Source organism: Oncorhynchus nerka, linkage group LG5, assembly GCF_034236695.1.
Source record: "Oncorhynchus nerka isolate Pitt River linkage group LG5, Oner_Uvic_2.0, whole genome shotgun sequence".
NCBI classification, from domain to species: Eukaryota; Metazoa; Chordata; class Actinopteri; order Salmoniformes; family Salmonidae; genus Oncorhynchus; species Oncorhynchus nerka.
The window spans coordinates 65,464,712-65,482,391 of record NC_088400.1 but is presented as its reverse complement, the minus strand read 5'-3'; the positions used below and the strand labels follow the sequence as shown (position 1 = coordinate 65,482,391).

General features: G+C 38.2%; 1 protein-coding gene across 1 annotated transcript; it reads right to left on the bottom strand.

The window, feature by feature from the left end:
- Positions 1-2,402: 2,402 nt before the first annotated feature.
- Positions 2,403-11,323, bottom strand: LOC115119452 (SLAM family member 7-like). The gene is made up of 10 exons (XM_029648250.2): positions 10,945-11,323; positions 9,414-9,704; positions 6,974-7,237; positions 6,524-6,622; positions 6,412-6,432; positions 5,654-5,674; positions 5,195-5,227; positions 5,076-5,111; positions 4,628-4,681; positions 2,403-4,512 (listed from the first exon to the last, which is right to left on the bottom strand). Exons 1-9 carry the CDS (start codon positions 11,000-11,002, stop codon positions 4,632-4,634), a joined length of 873 nt encoding a protein of 290 aa, XP_029504110.2. The 5' UTR covers positions 11,003-11,323; the 3' UTR covers positions 2,403-4,512; positions 4,628-4,631.
- Positions 11,324-17,680: the final 6,357 nt, after the last annotated feature.

Here is a 17,680-nt window from a genome sequence, read left to right as displayed (position 1 = left end):
CTTGTTTAAGCTCTTTCAGTCTTATCATCAAGTTATCTTTATTGTAGTCTCATCCACCAGCCGGCTCTCTCTGTCTCTCCGTTTCTCTGTCTGTCTCTCTCTCTGTTTCTCTCGGTCTCTGTCTCTGTCTCTCTCCCACACTCTCTGTCTCTGTCTGTCTCTCTGTCTCTGTCTGTCACTCTCTCTCTCTGTCTCTCTCTCTCCAGTAATTCCAGCCTGGGGACGAGGTTATCTTTATTGTAACAGGGTCAGTGGAACTACGTACTATAAAAGTAGCCAACCTGCCGATCCCTCTGCCATAGTTATACATTAATAGAGACCATTACTACCAGGTCATAAACAATGTCACAGAGATGAAGGATATTAACCCTGAAGTCAGTTACCTTAGAACATTAGGTCAATGTGTGAGGCTGTGAAGCATACAGCATGTCCATGGGCTTGATCTTACAGTGTAACATGTGGTACAATAGTAGGCTATACTGTCTGTTGGACCAGAACTCATCTGGTATCTATTCATCTATTAACAAGTCCATATTACGTATTATTAGGCCTTCAAAGGTAAATCATTCAGTTGAATAACTGAGTCTGAGCTGTCTACAGTCAAGTAAGAGAGAGGGATCTGTTCCATTTAACAATGAATTCTACTCCGAAATGAACATTCCGTTAACCGAGATTCTGTCAGTTTGAAAAAGATCACTATAAGGACACTAGTCCTGCACAAATTGTGAAGGTTGGTTGTTCATCAACCTAGACAGGAAAGGTTCAGAAAAGCCTTGTTCTTTAGTCTAGGATGTCATAAACAAGTGGACTCTGGGACACTGTCGTTGAGCTTTGAAGGGTAAATGAGATGGGTAATCATTTGACAATGGTTCAAACTGAATAGGAGGTGTGGTGAAACCGAAGTTTCAGAAGATCAAGACATTTGTAGTTTATTCATCGATAGCCGAGGGCAGGAAACGGGAACCTCAAGGTGAGTGTCATTCAAGGGTAGAGGCTTGAACAGGTGGGGCTCCAAACTCACATGCAGGCATTGTGGGTACACACACAAACAACTAGACATAATCTAACAGCACAAACTGGCCACAACGGTGTCCATGGTGCTTTGGGCTGCACATCCAGAAGGGGGCATCTGTGAGTAACTGAGTGCATCGAAAAACAACTCTGTAGTTCCTACTGTAGATGGCCATGCTAGAAAGAACTAAAGTTACGATTTTGTCCGAACTAATGTGTAACTACGTACATTTTTGGTACTCGATTTAGTTAGGGTTAAGGTTTGGGTAATGGTTAAGGTTAGGGGGAGCGGTGAAATGGACTATGTGGTTGTACTATGCCGTCGTTTCAAGCATGATCAGATAGTAACAACTAAGCCACACCCTTCCTCATTTTATGACGCAGTGATCGTGTGAGTTCACTAAGGGGTGCAATAGATACTTCTTTATTCAACTGTCACAAAGTGCACCACAGATAGAAAGAGCCAGATGTCTCACCGGATGTTTAAATCTGAAGCGTCCATTTTGAACCTCCACTCACTCCGTTTTGTAGACTTGACCCTTCGCCAAAGCTTCAAACGTTTTTGTTGTTTAGGAATGCAAGGGCGAATTGAGTTATTGCCCCAAACACACTTTAGAGAAAAGGAATTCCGCAACGGAAATATGCAAATGCTTGCAAACACGTGCCAATAGGATCTTGCTAGCTCGTGCCTGGATCTGCCCACCTCCTTGCTTGTTCTGTCCAATATGCTTAATTTGCTCACATTAGAAACGACACCGATGAGATATATTGAGTTAGTTGCCAGTATCTTTGGTATACCACGCAATGCCAGGTACAGTACAGGCCTGTAGGGTGTCTATGGTGTCAGGCACATTCAAATCATTAAAAATAAAACCACTGCTTTATTACTACTAAATTCTAAGTGTGACAGTTTTACAATTCTGTTAAAAAGACTTCACTCTCACAACATGTACAGAACTGAGGCCTTGGTCTCTATAGAAATATATGCAAATGTTACATACATTCAACACAAAATCAACATTGATTTTAGATGCAGGAAATAAACATGTAAAACGATAGGATATTTACATTCCAATTAGACAGCACTGGGTAAAAATGGACTTTACTATTATTGATTATGAGAAGTAAGGCAGTGATCTTGCAATCACATCACACATTTTAAGATTGTCATTGTAAAGTTTGCTAGTACTGCAGTAAACTTGTTCTCACATAGGTTAAGAAAGAACAGAGATATACACAGAGATACACACTGGCAGAGTAGAAGTGTGAGCAGGCTTTAAAGGCACATGGCTTAAGTTTGAGCAATTGCACTTTACCAACTGCATTTATTTACATTTATATAAGACGCTCTTATCCAAACTTTAAATTAAGTATTTTTGCAAACTATCGTATTTCATGTAACAACAGGTATGTTTATATGCATTCAATAATATGATTAGTGTTAATACTCTGATTCATATTATAGTTTGATTAAAACGTTTACATGCTTTGCGAGAAGAACGATTTCCTCTACAATCCGGTGGACAGGTCATATTCAGGCAACCTGAAAATCACCAATCAACATAAACGTTCTATCACATCGATCATATCATTTTTGGGAAGCCTATTTGATTCAGAGTTTGGACATACTATATAATGTTTGCATGTGAAAACTATACATACTTTCAGATTTTCCAAACTCACTTCACCTGTGCCAGAAAAGGAGGTTCACGCTGCTCATGATAGCACATGTGCAGATCAAATACACCACTGGAAGTGAGATTAAGGTGTTTACATGCCATTAATACACCACTGGAAGTGAGATTAAGGTGTTTACATGCCATTAATACACCACTGGAAGTGAGATTAAGGTGTTTACATGCCATTAATACACCACTGGAAGTGAGATTAAGGTGTTTACATGCCATTAATACACCACTGGAAGTGAGATTAAGGTGTTTACATGCCATTAATACACCACTGGAAGTGAGATTAAGGTGTTTACATGCCATTAATACACCACTGGAAGTGAGATTAAGGTGTTTACATGCCATTAATACACCACTGGAAGTGAGATTAGGATGTTTACATGCCATTAATACACCACTGGAAGTGAGATTAGGATGTTTACATGCCATTAATACACCACTGGAAGTGAGATTAAGGTGTTTACATGCCATTAATACACCACTGGAAGTGAGATTAAGGTGTTTACATGCCATTAATACACCACTGGAATTGAGATTAAGATGTTTACATGCCATTAATACACCACTGGAAGTGAGATTCGGATGTTTACATACCATTATAATTAGAAAGATTGCGGCATATGCTTACTTATCTTTTGACCGTACACCGATTAAGAAAATCAGAGTAAGGTGTTGACATGACTGATGCCAAACTCTGAGTATTAACCCTAATTAGCTAATATTGAATCATTTGTGTGCATGTAAACATACTCAGTGTAGTAGTCATTGGTGTCATAGGTTTGTCTATGATCCTAAGAATTTGTAAGGTTTAGCAATTTACTTTGCAAATGGTTCTTTCCTGCAAAGCATGTACACTTTTTATATATATATTTTTTTAACCCATTTTTCTCCCCAATTTCGTGATATACAATTGGTAATTACAGTCTTGTCTCCTCGCTGCAACTCCCGTACGGACTTGGGAGAGGCGAAGGTCGAGAGCCATGCGTCCCCCGAAACACGACCCAACCAACCCGCACTGCTTCTTGACATAATGCCCGCTTAACCCGGAAGCCAGCCACATCAATGTGTCGGAGGAAACACCGTACACCTGGCGACCGTTTCAGCATGCACTGGCCAAACCCTCCCCTAACCTAGACGACGCTGGGCCAATTATACACCGCCCCATGGGTCTCCCGGTCTCGGCCGGCTGCGACAGAGCCTGGACTCAAACCAGGATCTCTAGTGGCACAGCTAGCAACTGCAATGCAGTGCCTTAGACCACTGCGCAACTCGGGAGGCCCTAAGCATGTAAAACTTGTAATGTACTCAAGGCTTAAAAGGGCTTCTGAAATTAGTAATTTCCACTTTGAAACTTCTGACTTGATTTTCCTGTACAAAAAAATATATATAGGGGCGGCAGGGTAGCCTAGTGGTTAGAGTGTTGGACTAGTAGCCGGATGGTTGCAAGTTCAAATCCCTGAGCTGACAAGGTACAAATCTGTCGTTCTGAACAGGCAGTTAACCCACTATTCCTAGGCCGTCATTGAAAATAAGATTTTGTTCTTAACGGACTTGCCTAGTTAAATAAAATAAAAATAAATATTAACCCCTACAAACTGTATTATAATCCATATAATTAAAAGTTCCTTTCTGCAGGACTATTTTCCTGCCGTAACAAACTCAGCTTAGCTCAAATGAAGATCCTACATCTGTAACTCAAATTGACCTCTATTTCTCAGATCGGGATGTAACATTCTTTTTGTCATCCAGTGCTCGTTGTCTAGATGTTTGTTTCTCTTGATCCACAGTGATCCTCTGGCCCACAGATCCACAGCTAAAACACATCAGTAGGAACAAGAGGTCAACACACTGGTAGAGTTAGCCTAAATTGGTTCACAATTAAGAGAATGAGGTGGATGCAGTATATATTATTTTACAGTCAAACTTACCGTCCTACAATACCGAATCATCTTTATGATAATTTTCCCTCGCCAAGGCTTCCTCTGCAAAATAACAAACAAAACAGGATAGTTGGAGTGCCCGAAGTCCCATTGCCATTGCTAGATAGAGCTACCACCATATTGCTAACATCTAAATATAATACTGTTTATGCCATTAAGCAAACTCATTTATCCAAAGCGATTTACTGTACAGTCATGCATGCATACATTTTTCATTTGGGTGGCCCAGGAGGTTAAAGTTATATTCCTAACTCCTATTTGGTCCCTTCAGATCAAACATAGAAGTGGAAGATGCTGGGCATCATACCTTCCTTCCCCTGCCCCTCTTCAGCTGCTGTTGTGTTAACAGCACAGTAGGAGACACCTGCGAGACATCTAATGATACTTCTGGTACTATTTCTGCATCATGCAGTCTAGAAGTAGCTATATGACTTGCCTGTGGATGCAGAAACTCCATTTGATGTGTCAGTGTCTGAAGAGAGAGAGAAGAGAGAAGAGTTTAGCATAATCATACACAGATCCTGTTTGTTGTGGTCAAGTAAAGGAAACACTTACTAGGTCCCACTTCTCTCTGGCTTTTCCAAAATTCTAGTAATGGAAAACAGAGAAGAGATATTCAATTAGGTCAATAATCTCAACAGTGACTAATGCAAGTAATACACATGTAACATGTTCATCTCCCTTCCACCGGAGCAAAGGGACATGATCGTGAGGAATCGTGATGGCAGTGAAAACAATTAATGGAATTTAAATGAACATTACTACAAAACAATGAATGGAACTTAAATGAACATTACTACAAAACAATTAATGGAACTTAAATGAACATTACTACAAAACAATTAATGGAACTTAAATGAACATTACTACAAAACAATTAATGGAATGTAAATGAACATTACTACAAAACAATGAATGGGACTTAAATTAACATTACTACAAAACAATGAATGGAACTTAAATGTACATTACTACAATACGTAATGCATGTTAAACGTAATGCATGTTTCCTACCTCCTTTCCATGGCATTGATTCTGAAAGAAAAAAAAGGAAAAAGGGATTAGTTTCATCAAATCACAACTAGTACCCAAGATTACAGTCAGTCAGTTTCATCAAATCACAACTAGTACCCAAGATTACAGTCAGTCAGTCTCATCAAATCACAACTAGTACCCAAGATTACAGTCAGTCAGTCTCATCAAATCACAACTAGTACCCAAGATTACAGTCAGTCAGTCTCATCAAATCACAACTAGTACCCAAGATTACAGTCAGTCAGTCTCATCAAATCACAACTAGTACCCAAGATTACAGTCAGTCAGTCTCATCAAATCACAACTAGTACCCAAGATTACAGTCAGTCAGTCTCATCAAATCACAACTAGTACCCAAGATTACAGTCAGTCAGTCTCATCAAATCACAACTAGTACCCAAGATTACAGTCAGTCAGTCTCATCAAATCACAACTAGTACCCAAGATTACAGTCAGTCAGTCTCATCAAATCACAACTAGTACCCAAGATTACAGTCAGTCAGTCTCATCAAATCACAACTAGTACCCAAGATTACAGTCAGTCACAGTCTCATCAAATCACAACTAGTACCCAAGATTACAGTCAGTCAGTCTCATCAAATCACAACTAGTACCCAAGATTACAGTCAGTCAGTCTCATCAAATCACAACTAGTACCCAAGATTACAGTCAGTCAGTCTCATCAAATCACAACTAGTACCCAAGATGACAGACAGACAGACAGACAATCATCCTACCTTTCTCATAGATCCAAACTCCTGTGGTATAAAAAATAAGAATACATTTACTTTGACAATCCACCTCATACATGTGTATGTAAAATGTGCAATAAATATAATTTGTCCTTACCTGTTTTAGCTCTATGACCAAAAATGAACGATAGAACTCCAGCAACAGCAAGAACAAAGACAGAAATACCAATGAACCTGGCCTTGGTCAACCAGCCATCTGCAGTGAGGAAGGAATACATTTAATGTTAACATTTAGTAAAATATGACACAACTTTCCAGTCCAGATGCTTTTGTTCTATCTTCCCAAATCCCTCAGCTACACTGACTATACCAAACATTAGGAAAACCTTCTTAATATTGAGTACCTCACCTATCAACAATCCCAGATTCATACATATAGTAGTCTTAGGCTATAACAACATACTGGGCAGTGTAACAACAACTATGAGTTTCCTGTCACCTGGGCCAAATGGGTCTTTATCAAAGACTTCACTGGCCTCGCTCACAGGGTCCTTGAATTGACAGGTGTAGCTGATTTTAGTGTTCACTCTTACGAGAGTCCTCTCACCTGAGCCTAACACCACTGGCTCGCTGACTTCACCTTCCCCAGCAGAGTTCTTCATCTTGCAGAAGTACGTGTAACTGTTGGTTGATTTGCCAGTGTAGTTCTTAAAGACAATCAGCTGTTTGTCTAAGTCCTGCCATGCCCTCTCTCCCTTTTTCCAGCTGTAGGTGACTGGTTCAGCATCAGTGGTGTTGCCCTCACAGGTCAGAGTGCAGGAGGTTTTGTCTGGGTTACAGGAAGAAGTGATTGTGGGTTTGGGGACTGCCTCTGAAAATAGAGGCGATCAAGACAGAACAATGGTTTTATTGGGGGGGGGGGGTGCTTGTACTCGCTGTTTCGTGCACGCCAGACACACATGCAAACAGACACACCGACACACATGCAAACAGACACACCGCCATGTTTTCGTTACTTGTCAGGACTTTTTGGGGAGTAAAAATTCATTTCCATTCAAAAGCCTTTAATTTCCTCACACCCTTAACCGTAGCCCGAAAACTGAACTAACTCCTAACCATAACCCTAGCCCTAATCTTAACCCAAACTAACTCCTAAACCCTAATCATAACCCTACCCCTAACCTTAAAGATGCACTCCAGGATCTTAAGCACACTCAAATTAAGAACATATAGTACAAACTGGATTCATAACATACAGTATCATACAAAATACAAAAACATTTATTATAATAATAAACAAATAAAAATGGCAAGATGTAACATATCATACGAAATGGATGACGTAGTACCAAAAAAAGGGGAGGACTTTTGGCACGCTTGCACCACATTCAAAACTACTGGCTGAAATTATACAAAAGTTTGAGAGTGCATCTTTAACCGTAACCCCAAACCCTAAACCTAACCCTTAAACCTAAAATAGCATTTTTACTTTTCAGGACATGCTAAATGTCCTGACTTTCCAGAATCTTTCTTGTTTTCCTATCTCGTCAGGACATTCTCGTCAAGATTAGAGGTCGGACGATTAATTAGGGCCGATTTCAAGTTTTCATAACAATCGGTAACCAGCCTTTTTGGTTGCCGATTACATTGCAATCCACGAGGAAACTGCGTGGCAGGCTGACCACCTGTTACGCGAGTGCACCATCAAAAGGACCTTGTGGCAGCAAGGAGCCAAGGTAAGTTGTTAGCTAGCATTAAACTTATCTTATAAAAAACAATCAATCTTCACATAATCACTAGTTAACTACATATGGTTGATGATATTACTAGGTTAACTAGCTTGTCCTGCGTTGCATATAATCGATGCGGTGCCTGTTAATTCATCATCGAATCACAGCCTACTTCAACGTCGCCAAATGGGAGATGATTTAACAGAAGCACATTCGCGACAAATAATGTCTTTGTCAATGTCTTTCTTAAAATCAATACCCATATGTATATTTTTTAAACCTGCATATTTAGTTAACAGAAATTCATGTTAGCAGGCAATATTAACTATGGAAATTGTGTCACTTCTCTTGCGTTCAGTGCAAGCAGAGTCAGGGTATATGCAGCAGTTTGGGCCGCCTGGTTCGTTGCAAACTGTGAACTAATTTGGCAGAATTGTACATAATTATGACATAACATTGAAGGTTGTGCAATGTAACAGCAATATTTAGACTTAGGGATGCCATCCTTTAGTTAAAATACAGAACGGTTCCATATTTCACTGAAAGAATAAACGTTTTGTTTTCGAAAAGATAGTTTCCGGATTTGACCATATTAATGACCAAAGGCTCGTATTTCTGAGTTTATTATATTATAATTAAGTCTATGATTTGATATTTGATAGAGCAGTCTGAGCGGTGGTAGGCAGCAGCAGGCTCGTAAGCATTCATTCAAACAGCACTTTACTGCGTTTTGCAAGCAGCTCTTAGCAATGCTTGATCCACGGCGCTGTTTATGACTTCAAGCCTATCAACTCCTGAGATTAGGCTGGCAATACTATAGTGCCTATAAGAACATTCAATAGTCAAAGGTATATGAACTACAAATGGTATAGAGAGAAATAGTCCTATAAAAACAACAACCTAAAACTTCTTAACTGGGAATATTGAACCATCAGCTTTCATATGTTCTCATGTTCTGTGAGCAAGGAACTTAAACGTTATGTTTTTTACATGGCACATATTGCACTTTTACTTTCTTCTCCAACACTGTTTTTGCATTATTTAAACCAAATTTAACATGTTTCATTATTTATTTGAGATTAAATAGATTTTATTTAAGTATTATATTAAGTTAAAATAAAAGTGTTCAATGTTCATTCAGTATTGTTGTAATTGTCATTATTACAAATATATATATATTTATTTTAATCGGCCAATTAATGGTTATCAGCTTTTTTTGGTCCCCCAATAATCGGCATCGGTATCGGTGTTGAAATATCATAATCGGTCGACTTCTACTCAAGGTAGGAAAACAAGTCCACATACAGAAATACTTACGGATAACAAATAGTGTATATGTCTGGCCAAGCAGTTTGCTGTTGAATTCCACAGAATAAACTCCACTGTCTGTTTTTTTCAATCTACTGATTCTCAGCTCTCCAGTAGTATTGTCCAGGGTTGTACGGTTTTTGAAGGCAGCATAGATGTCCAGAGGACCAAAATCCTTGTCCCACTCTGCCACCTTGTTCCTCCCATGCTTCCATAGGATGCTTGTGATGGAGTCAGTCACTGTGGACTTGTCAGGTGTCAACACGAGCTCACCTCCCACTTTTCTGTAGAGCTGTTCACCTGGAAAACCAGATAATATGTCATACTTGTAACAGAATACCAAGGAGATCAACCAAGGAGATGTAGCCTATCCAGGTTAGGAGTCTGACAGCCTATATCTATCTACACATGTATACACAAGGCCTGCAGATTATTGTGGCCTTCTCATCCCATTGCATGAACATATTCCAACCATATTGTTATGTTTTCTGCCATATATTTATAAATGAGAAAGAAGTTATACCTCATGAATAAACCCCTAGAGTCTATTGACGCACCGGTGCATCAATCTAAGTAACATAATAGAAATTAATCAAAATATGTCTGTTTAAGCTAGAGATATCTATATGTGTCATACTTGAGTTAAAGTAAAGACACATTAACAGAAAATGACATGCAAAAGTGAAAGTCACCCAGTAAAACACTATTTGAGTAAAAGTCTAAATGTAATTGGTTTGAAATATACTTAAGTATCAAAAGTAAAAATTATTTCAAATTCCTTATATTAAGCAAACCAGACGGCACTTTATTTTTTAGATGCATGAATAGCCAGGGGCACACTCCAACATCACTTACAAATGAAGCATTTGTGTTTAGTGAGTCCGCCAGATCAGAGGCAGTAGGGATAACCAGGGATGTTCTCTTGATACGTGTGTGAATTGCACCATTTTCCCGTCCTGCTAAGCATTCTAAATGTAATGAGTACTTTTGGGTGTCATGGAAAATGTACAATATTTTCTTTAAGAATGTACTGAAGTAAAAGTAAAAGTTGTCAAAAGTATAAATAGTAAAGTACAGATACCAAAAAAAGAGTACTTTGGTTAGGCCTCTATGTAACCAGCTCACACTTAAGTCTCTGTCCCACTGGGCACACTGGTTGAATCAAAGTTGTTTCGACAGAACCAACGTGGAATAGACGTTGAAATGACGTATGTGTCCAGTGGATGTAGCCTACAGTAAAAGGTGCGGTCGTTTTTCTTATCGATAGGCCTAAAAACGCGTATTTATTACCACGTTCATGCGATTATGCTGGTGGTAGGTAGACTACTACACATTGTAAAAGCTTCAGTTCACTCCGACGGTCTCCATTTTTTAGGCTTGTATAGCACATCCGTTGTTTTGGGTGTGGTTTCCTATTCTTGAGCTTGTTTCTAAGAAGCACGCAACAGCCTAAATGACTAACAAACTACAATTTGCGAATGGCTTCCCACCCATATCTACTATCGAAAACCAGGGATAATCCATACGCAACAAAACCTACCTGAAACTGTGCAGAGTATTGCTTCCGCAAGAAAGACAGTCAGAAGTGAGATCGACATTTTCTTTGAAATCTCGTTGACAATTCGTCCGATCTGTTAACACTGCTATTGAAGTAGCTTGGGTTACATTACGTGTTTCCCTTTCTGAGAAAGCCCCCTTTTCGTAGCCTATGAGGTGAAAGTCAACTTCCTACTAGAGAACTTCTTGATAATTAAACTACACTGTCGTGTGGCTAAGCATTTGTTGGCTAATGGCTACAATTTTCAACTATATATATTTTAAATAGTTACAATTTAGATGTTAAAATGTAACCTAGATTACGGGCTACGTACATTTATTAATTGTTACAATGTAGCCCCTAGAGAGAATATCCACCCTTCTCTCAAATAGTCTCTTCCTAGTTAGTGTATTACTATTTGGCGCCTCCTACGGGATGGCAATGGCATGGCATTGTATATTTCTTTCAACAATCAGGTAAGAAAAAAATTCGACCTTCAGGTCATTATAATAAAATACAATATAGAACTCAAGTCCTTCACTGAAACAATCAAAATATCAAACACCTCAAATTAACAAAGGTTTGGCAGATAGATTCAAGTGCATTTGCTTTGCAGCAATATTATGAAGTGTGAATATTTCTGCCACCCACACAGGAAAATGGTTCCAAATAAATGACATTATAACGTGCTCCTCCAGCCATGTTATCTACATGATAACATGTCCATGTGGGCTGTGTTACATAGGTAAAACCTCTCGTTCTCTCAAACAGAGAATTAGTGAACATAAAAGTTCAATCAGGAGAAACGACAGGGATTATCCAGTCTCATTACATTTTAATGACCAAAAACAGGACATTTCTACCTTTAGATTTTGTGGCATAGAGAAAGTCAAGATATCAGACAGGGGAGGGGATATACAGTAAACAACACTCTGAGCATAATGTTTTTGGATTTTCACCCTCCAGACATTATTCCTAAAAGGTCTTAATGATGAAATTCCAATGCATGGTACTTGAATATGAACATGAACTAATGCCACCACTTCAACCTACTCTGGCATTTTTTCTTGCACTGTATGTACACAAGGAAAACTTACTTTATAGGTTTATTTCCTCATTGTGGTTTTACATAAGTGTTTAATACATTTTATGTACACACTTTATTAGAATACTTATGAAATGAACATTGTTATATTTGGTATCATGTTTATTTTCCCTCGACTCCAACCTCATTCGCTGCATTGAAAGGATGTGGGTGGAGCAATGTCTACATAAGGTTGCAAATGAAAAACACTCCTAAAAGCTCTGATGAAGACCTCGAGGCCGATACGTTAAGCTTAATAAAATGCAGCGATACTACCAAGAGCAGTGTGCGGGTTTCTTCTTTTCTCTCTCATGTTATTCAGTTGTTACCATGCACCTGCTACAAAGATAGCACAGATGTGCCTTTTGAATGGAGGTCATAATAACAGAATCCGATATAGAACTCAACTCCTTTATAGAAAATATATAAATATTACATCACAGATTAATGTTCAGATATATTTGAGAAAAAAGTAAAAAAATTCAGGTGACAAAATTCTATTGTGAAAACAGATATGCTTAGATATATACCAGATGGTAATTTGAAGGAATTTGACAAAGACAATTTTAATATTAAGGTATTAAAACAAATACACATGCACCACTGTTGTTAGTAATAAAATATCTTACTGCAGAGCTCTCTGTTAGTAATACAATATCTTACTGCAGAGCTCTCTGTTAGTAATAAAATATCTTACTGCAGAGCTCTCTCTTAGTAATAAAATATCTTACTGCAGAGCTCTCTGTTAGTAATAAAATATCTTACTGCAGAGCTCTCTCTTAGTAATAAAATATCTTACTGCAGAGCTCTCTGTTAGTAATAAAATATCTTACTGCAGAGCTCTCTGTTAGTAATAAAATATCTTACTGCAGAGCTCTCTGTTAGTAATAAAATATCTTACTGCAGAGCTCTCTGTTAGTAATAAAATATCTTACTGCAGAGCTCTCTCTTAGTAATAAAATATCTTACTGCAGAGCTCTCTGTTAGTAATAAAATATCTTACTGCAGAGCTCTCTGTTAGTAATAAAATATCTTACTGCAGAGCTCTCTCTTAGTAATAAAATATCTTACTGCAGAGCTCTCTATTAGTAATAAAACATCTCAGTACTGCAGAGCTCTCTCTTAGTAATAAAATATCTTACTGCAGAGCTCTCTCTTAGTAATAAAACATATCAGTACTGCAGAGCTCTCTCTTAGTAATAAAACATCTCAGTACTGCAGAGCTCTCTCTTAGTAATAAAACATCTCAGTACTGCAGAGCTCTCTCTTAGTAATAAAACATCTCAGTACTGCAGAGCTCTCTCTTAGTAATAAAACATCTCAGTACTGCAGAGCTCTCAGTAATAAAACATCTCAGTACTTGTTAGAGGAAAATATAGTTTAGATGATCAATTATGTATACATTAATGATTAGAACCATTTATGCTAATACTATTATGTTATGATTTGAAAAGTATGGGTTCTTAATTGTACTGTTACTGAAAATGTAAGCAGAAATGAATTGTGTCTGTGTCTCCTGGGAAAGTTTAAGAAGGAGGGATAAGATAGTTTTTCAAACAGATAAGAATGTTTTGGTTGGATTCCATTAGGGGAGAGAAGTTATCCTTTAGACAGGCTGGAATGTAGTTTATGAGGGGAGTGAAACTATCTCCAGGACCGAATACTACGCCATTGTAAGGCTGGGAGAGGGTGTGAAACTGATGACGTCATTTTATGTCTTCTTTCTTTAAAATGTAATGTTCTTTGTATTTTGGGTCAGTACTCTCTGGAATTAAACGCTCTTTACCTGGCTTTTAAGACTGGTCTCGATCTACTTCATGCATAATTAATGAACTTACACCTCATTAATGAATAGAAACGAGTACAATTAAAGCAAACAGGAATTTAGAATTCCTCTATCAGTACTGCAGAGCTCTTAGTAATAAAACATCTCAGTACTGCAGAGCTCTTAGTAATAAAACATCTCAGTACTACAGAGCTCTCTCTTAGTAATAGAACATCTCAGTACTGCAGAGCTCTCTCTTAGTAATAGAACATCTCAGTACTGCAGAGCTCTCTCTTAGTAATAAAACATCTCAGTACTGCAGAGCTCTCTCTTAGTAATACAACATCTCAGTACTGCAGAGCTCTCTCTTAGTAATACAACATCTCAGTACTGCAGAGCTCTTTCTTAGTAATACAACATCTCAGTACTGCAGAGCTCTCTCTTAGTAATACAACATCTCAGTACTGCAGAGCTCTCTCTTAGTAATAAAACATCTCAGTACTGCAGAGCTCTCTCTTAGTAATAAAACATCTCAGTACTGCAGAGCTCTCTCTTAGTAATAAAATATCTTACTGCAGAGCTCTCTCTGCAGAGCTAATAAAACATCTCAGTAATAAAACATCTTCAGTAATAAAACTGCAGAGCTCTCTTAGTAATAAAACATCTCAGTACTGCAGAGCTCTCTTAGTAATAAAACATCTCAGTACTGCAGAGCTCTCTCTTAGTAATACAACATCTCAGTACATCTAGTAATACAACATCTCAGTACTGCAGAGCTCTCTTAGTAATAAAACATATCAGTACTGCAGAGCTCTCTCTTAGTAATAAAACATCTCAGTACTGCAGAGCTCTCTCTTAGTAATAAACATCTCAGTACTGCAGAGCTCTCTCTTAGTAATAAAACATCTCAGTACTGCAGAGCTCTCTTAGTAATAAAACATCTCAGTACTGCAGAGCTCTCAGTAATAAAACATCTCAGTACTTGTTAGAGGAAAATATAGTTTAGATGATCAATTATGTATACATTAATGATTAGAACCATTTATGCTAATACTATTATGTTATGATTTGAAAAGTATGGGTTCTTAATTGTACTGTTACTGAAAATGTAAGCAGAAATGAATTGTGTCTGTGTCTCCTGGGAAAGTTTAAGAAGGAGGGATAAGATAGTTTTTCAAACAGATAAGAATGTTTTGGTTGGATTCCATTAGGGGAGAGAAGTTATCCTTTAGACAGGCTGGAATGTAGTTTATGAGGGGAGTGAAACTATCTCCAGGACCGAATACTACGCCATTGTAAGGCTGGGAGAGGGTGTGAAACTGATGACGTCATTTTATGTCTTCTTTCTTTAAAATGTAATGTTCTTTGTATTTTGGGTCAGTACTCTCTGGAATTAAACGCTCTTTACCTGGCTTTTAAGACTGGTCTCGATCTACTTCATGCATAATTAATGAACTTACACCTCATTAATGAATAGAAACGAGTGTGAAATTGGTTTCGGCAATTAAAGCAAACAGGAATTTAGAATTCCTCTATCAGTACTGCAGAGCTCTTAGTAATAAAACATCTCAGTACTACAGAGCTCTCTCTTAGTAATAGAACATCTCAGTACTGCAGAGCTCTCTCTTAGTAATAGAACATCTCAGTACTGCAGAGCTCTCTCTTAGTAATAAAACATCTCAGTACTGCAGAGCTCTCTCTTAGTAATACAACATCTCAGTACTGCAGAGCTCTCTCTTAGTAATACAACATCTCAGTACTGCAGAGCTCTCTCTTAGTAATACAACATCTCAGTACTGCAGAGCTCTCTCTTAGTAATAAAACATCTCAGTACTGTAGAACTCTCTTAGTAATAAAACCTCTCAGTACTGCAGAGCTCTCTTAGTAATAAAACATCTCAGTACTGCAGAGCTCTCTTAGTAATACAACATCTCAGTACTGCAGAGCTCTCTCTTAGTAATACAACATCTCAGTACTGCAGAGCTCTCTCTTAGTAATACAACATCTCAGTACTGCAGAGCTCTCTCTTCGTAATACAACATCTCAGTACTGCAGAGCTCTCTCTCTTTACAAGGCAGATGAGAATGATCTCTACCTCTCAGGCCTGGTTCCTCTCAACCAATACTCCCTCCCTGCAGTATACCTTGCCTGGGGGGGCATAAATTACTTTGTCCCAATACCTTTGTAGCTTTGTACTTCATCTGATTGAATGCAAGTTGATATGTGCAACGTTAGCTTGTTTTCCCTCATTTTAAATGTACATTTCATTAAAAACATCTCCAACAGTTCAAACATGTTTCTCTCTTCTTGGTCGTTTGTCTCAATGTAACATAGGGAGTCATGTACTGAGAGCCTTCAAACTCCATGTTTCTGCTCCTCAGTTACCCCACCAGGAAGACCACCAGCTGGAAGGAAGCAACAGAGGAAAGAGCTCATGAGACAAAACATTACTAATGACTAGGGCCAGGAGTTTTTCCTGGTCAGGTCACATGGTCTGGAAAAAATCTTGTTCTTATGTTATAAATGCAACAACAGGTGTTCTTCCTTTCCTTTAAGAATACCAGCACCAATCAGACTTGTTCTTTGTATCCAAATTAAAATAAAAAATACCACATGTTGATCATCAAACATAACAACAATGTGACCACTTCCAAATGCTTTCTTAATAAATGTAGTGGTTGGCGTCTTTCTCAGACTCTACTTACCATCCTAAAACACTGGATTCTTTACTGGTGGTCTTTCTACTCCATCAACAGGTTGGCTTCTTGCAAGAAAACACAACAGAAGAATTGGACTTAATCATACATACAGACATGCAGGTAAGCACACAAGTGCACACACACATCCCTGGTCTCCCTTCACACCCTCATAAGCTACAACAATCAAACAGTACAGGGATTTCCTAGTTGGTCTTTTCTGGTCCACAAACTTGCTCTGACAATCCTCAAGGTAAACAACATAGTAGATGGCAGAATTCCATGTGAATGCCACTGTGTCTTACCATAAGGCTTTGACTCATCTTTAGGACTGTTGGATCTGCTGACTTCAGCTGCTAATGAGAACAGAAGGACAAACGTTCTCTAATCAGATACTTTGAAAGAAACAGCATATTATGTTGAACGTTTAAGAATCAGTCTTTTACAGCAGTGTTTCCCCTAGGATTGTTTTCAGCAGTGGTGGCATGTGTATCAAGAGCGGGGTTACTCATCACAGCACATTTTCCAACAGCATAATACACATTTTATACATACACTAGTCCACACACTGCTAACTTTAAACTCACATTAGTAATCACTTTCTCATACTGTATGTAGACGTCACTAAAACATGTTCTTCAAATAAATGTCACCACTAATAATATGAGAAACACATTTCTGACAACATCTCCACATATCTGCATGGTCAAAATGGCCCTATAGAAGTACCATGTAAAAGGTGTGTTAGTGTTACTACCCGTGTTAATTTTGTCACCAATCTTAGATATAGTTTTAGTCTTTATGACTAAATACATTTTAATCTTAGGCCCATATTAGTAATATCATCCTTAGTTTGAGTTATTATCAGGCTACTGGACGATCCTAGTCCTATTTTAGTCATTGTAACTTTCTTTTGTTTTATTAAAAAGTTCATACAAACATCTAACTTAACTTCCATCAGGCACATAATGGCTTCCACTCCCTTAGCCACAGCCATTTCAGTCACATAATAGTCAGTGCATTCTATAAAATCATGTATATATTTAGGCTACAGCCTGGGAGCTGTGTAGGAGAGCCGTGCAGATCAGCTCATTCAGATCCCGCAACTGAAAGATGTAAATTCTGCCAACGAGAAGATTGTATGACATATTCTGCATGCATGCTTATGATTGGACTGTCACGCCCTGACCTTAG

Excerpts from the sequence above, each read along its gene's own strand:
- LOC115119452 (XM_029648250.2), bottom strand. The coding sequence starts at position 11,002 with ATGTCGATCTCACTTCTGACTGTCTTTCTTGCGGAAGCAATACTCTGC. Across the intron at positions 9,705-10,944 it reads AATACTCTGCACAGTTTCAG|GTGAACAGCTCTACAGAAAA; the intron begins GTAGGTTTTGTT and ends CTGGTTTTCCAG. Across the intron at positions 6,433-6,523 it reads TGGTCATAGAGCTAAAACAG|GAGTTTGGATCTATGAGAAA; the intron begins GTAAGGACAAAT and ends TTTATACCACAG.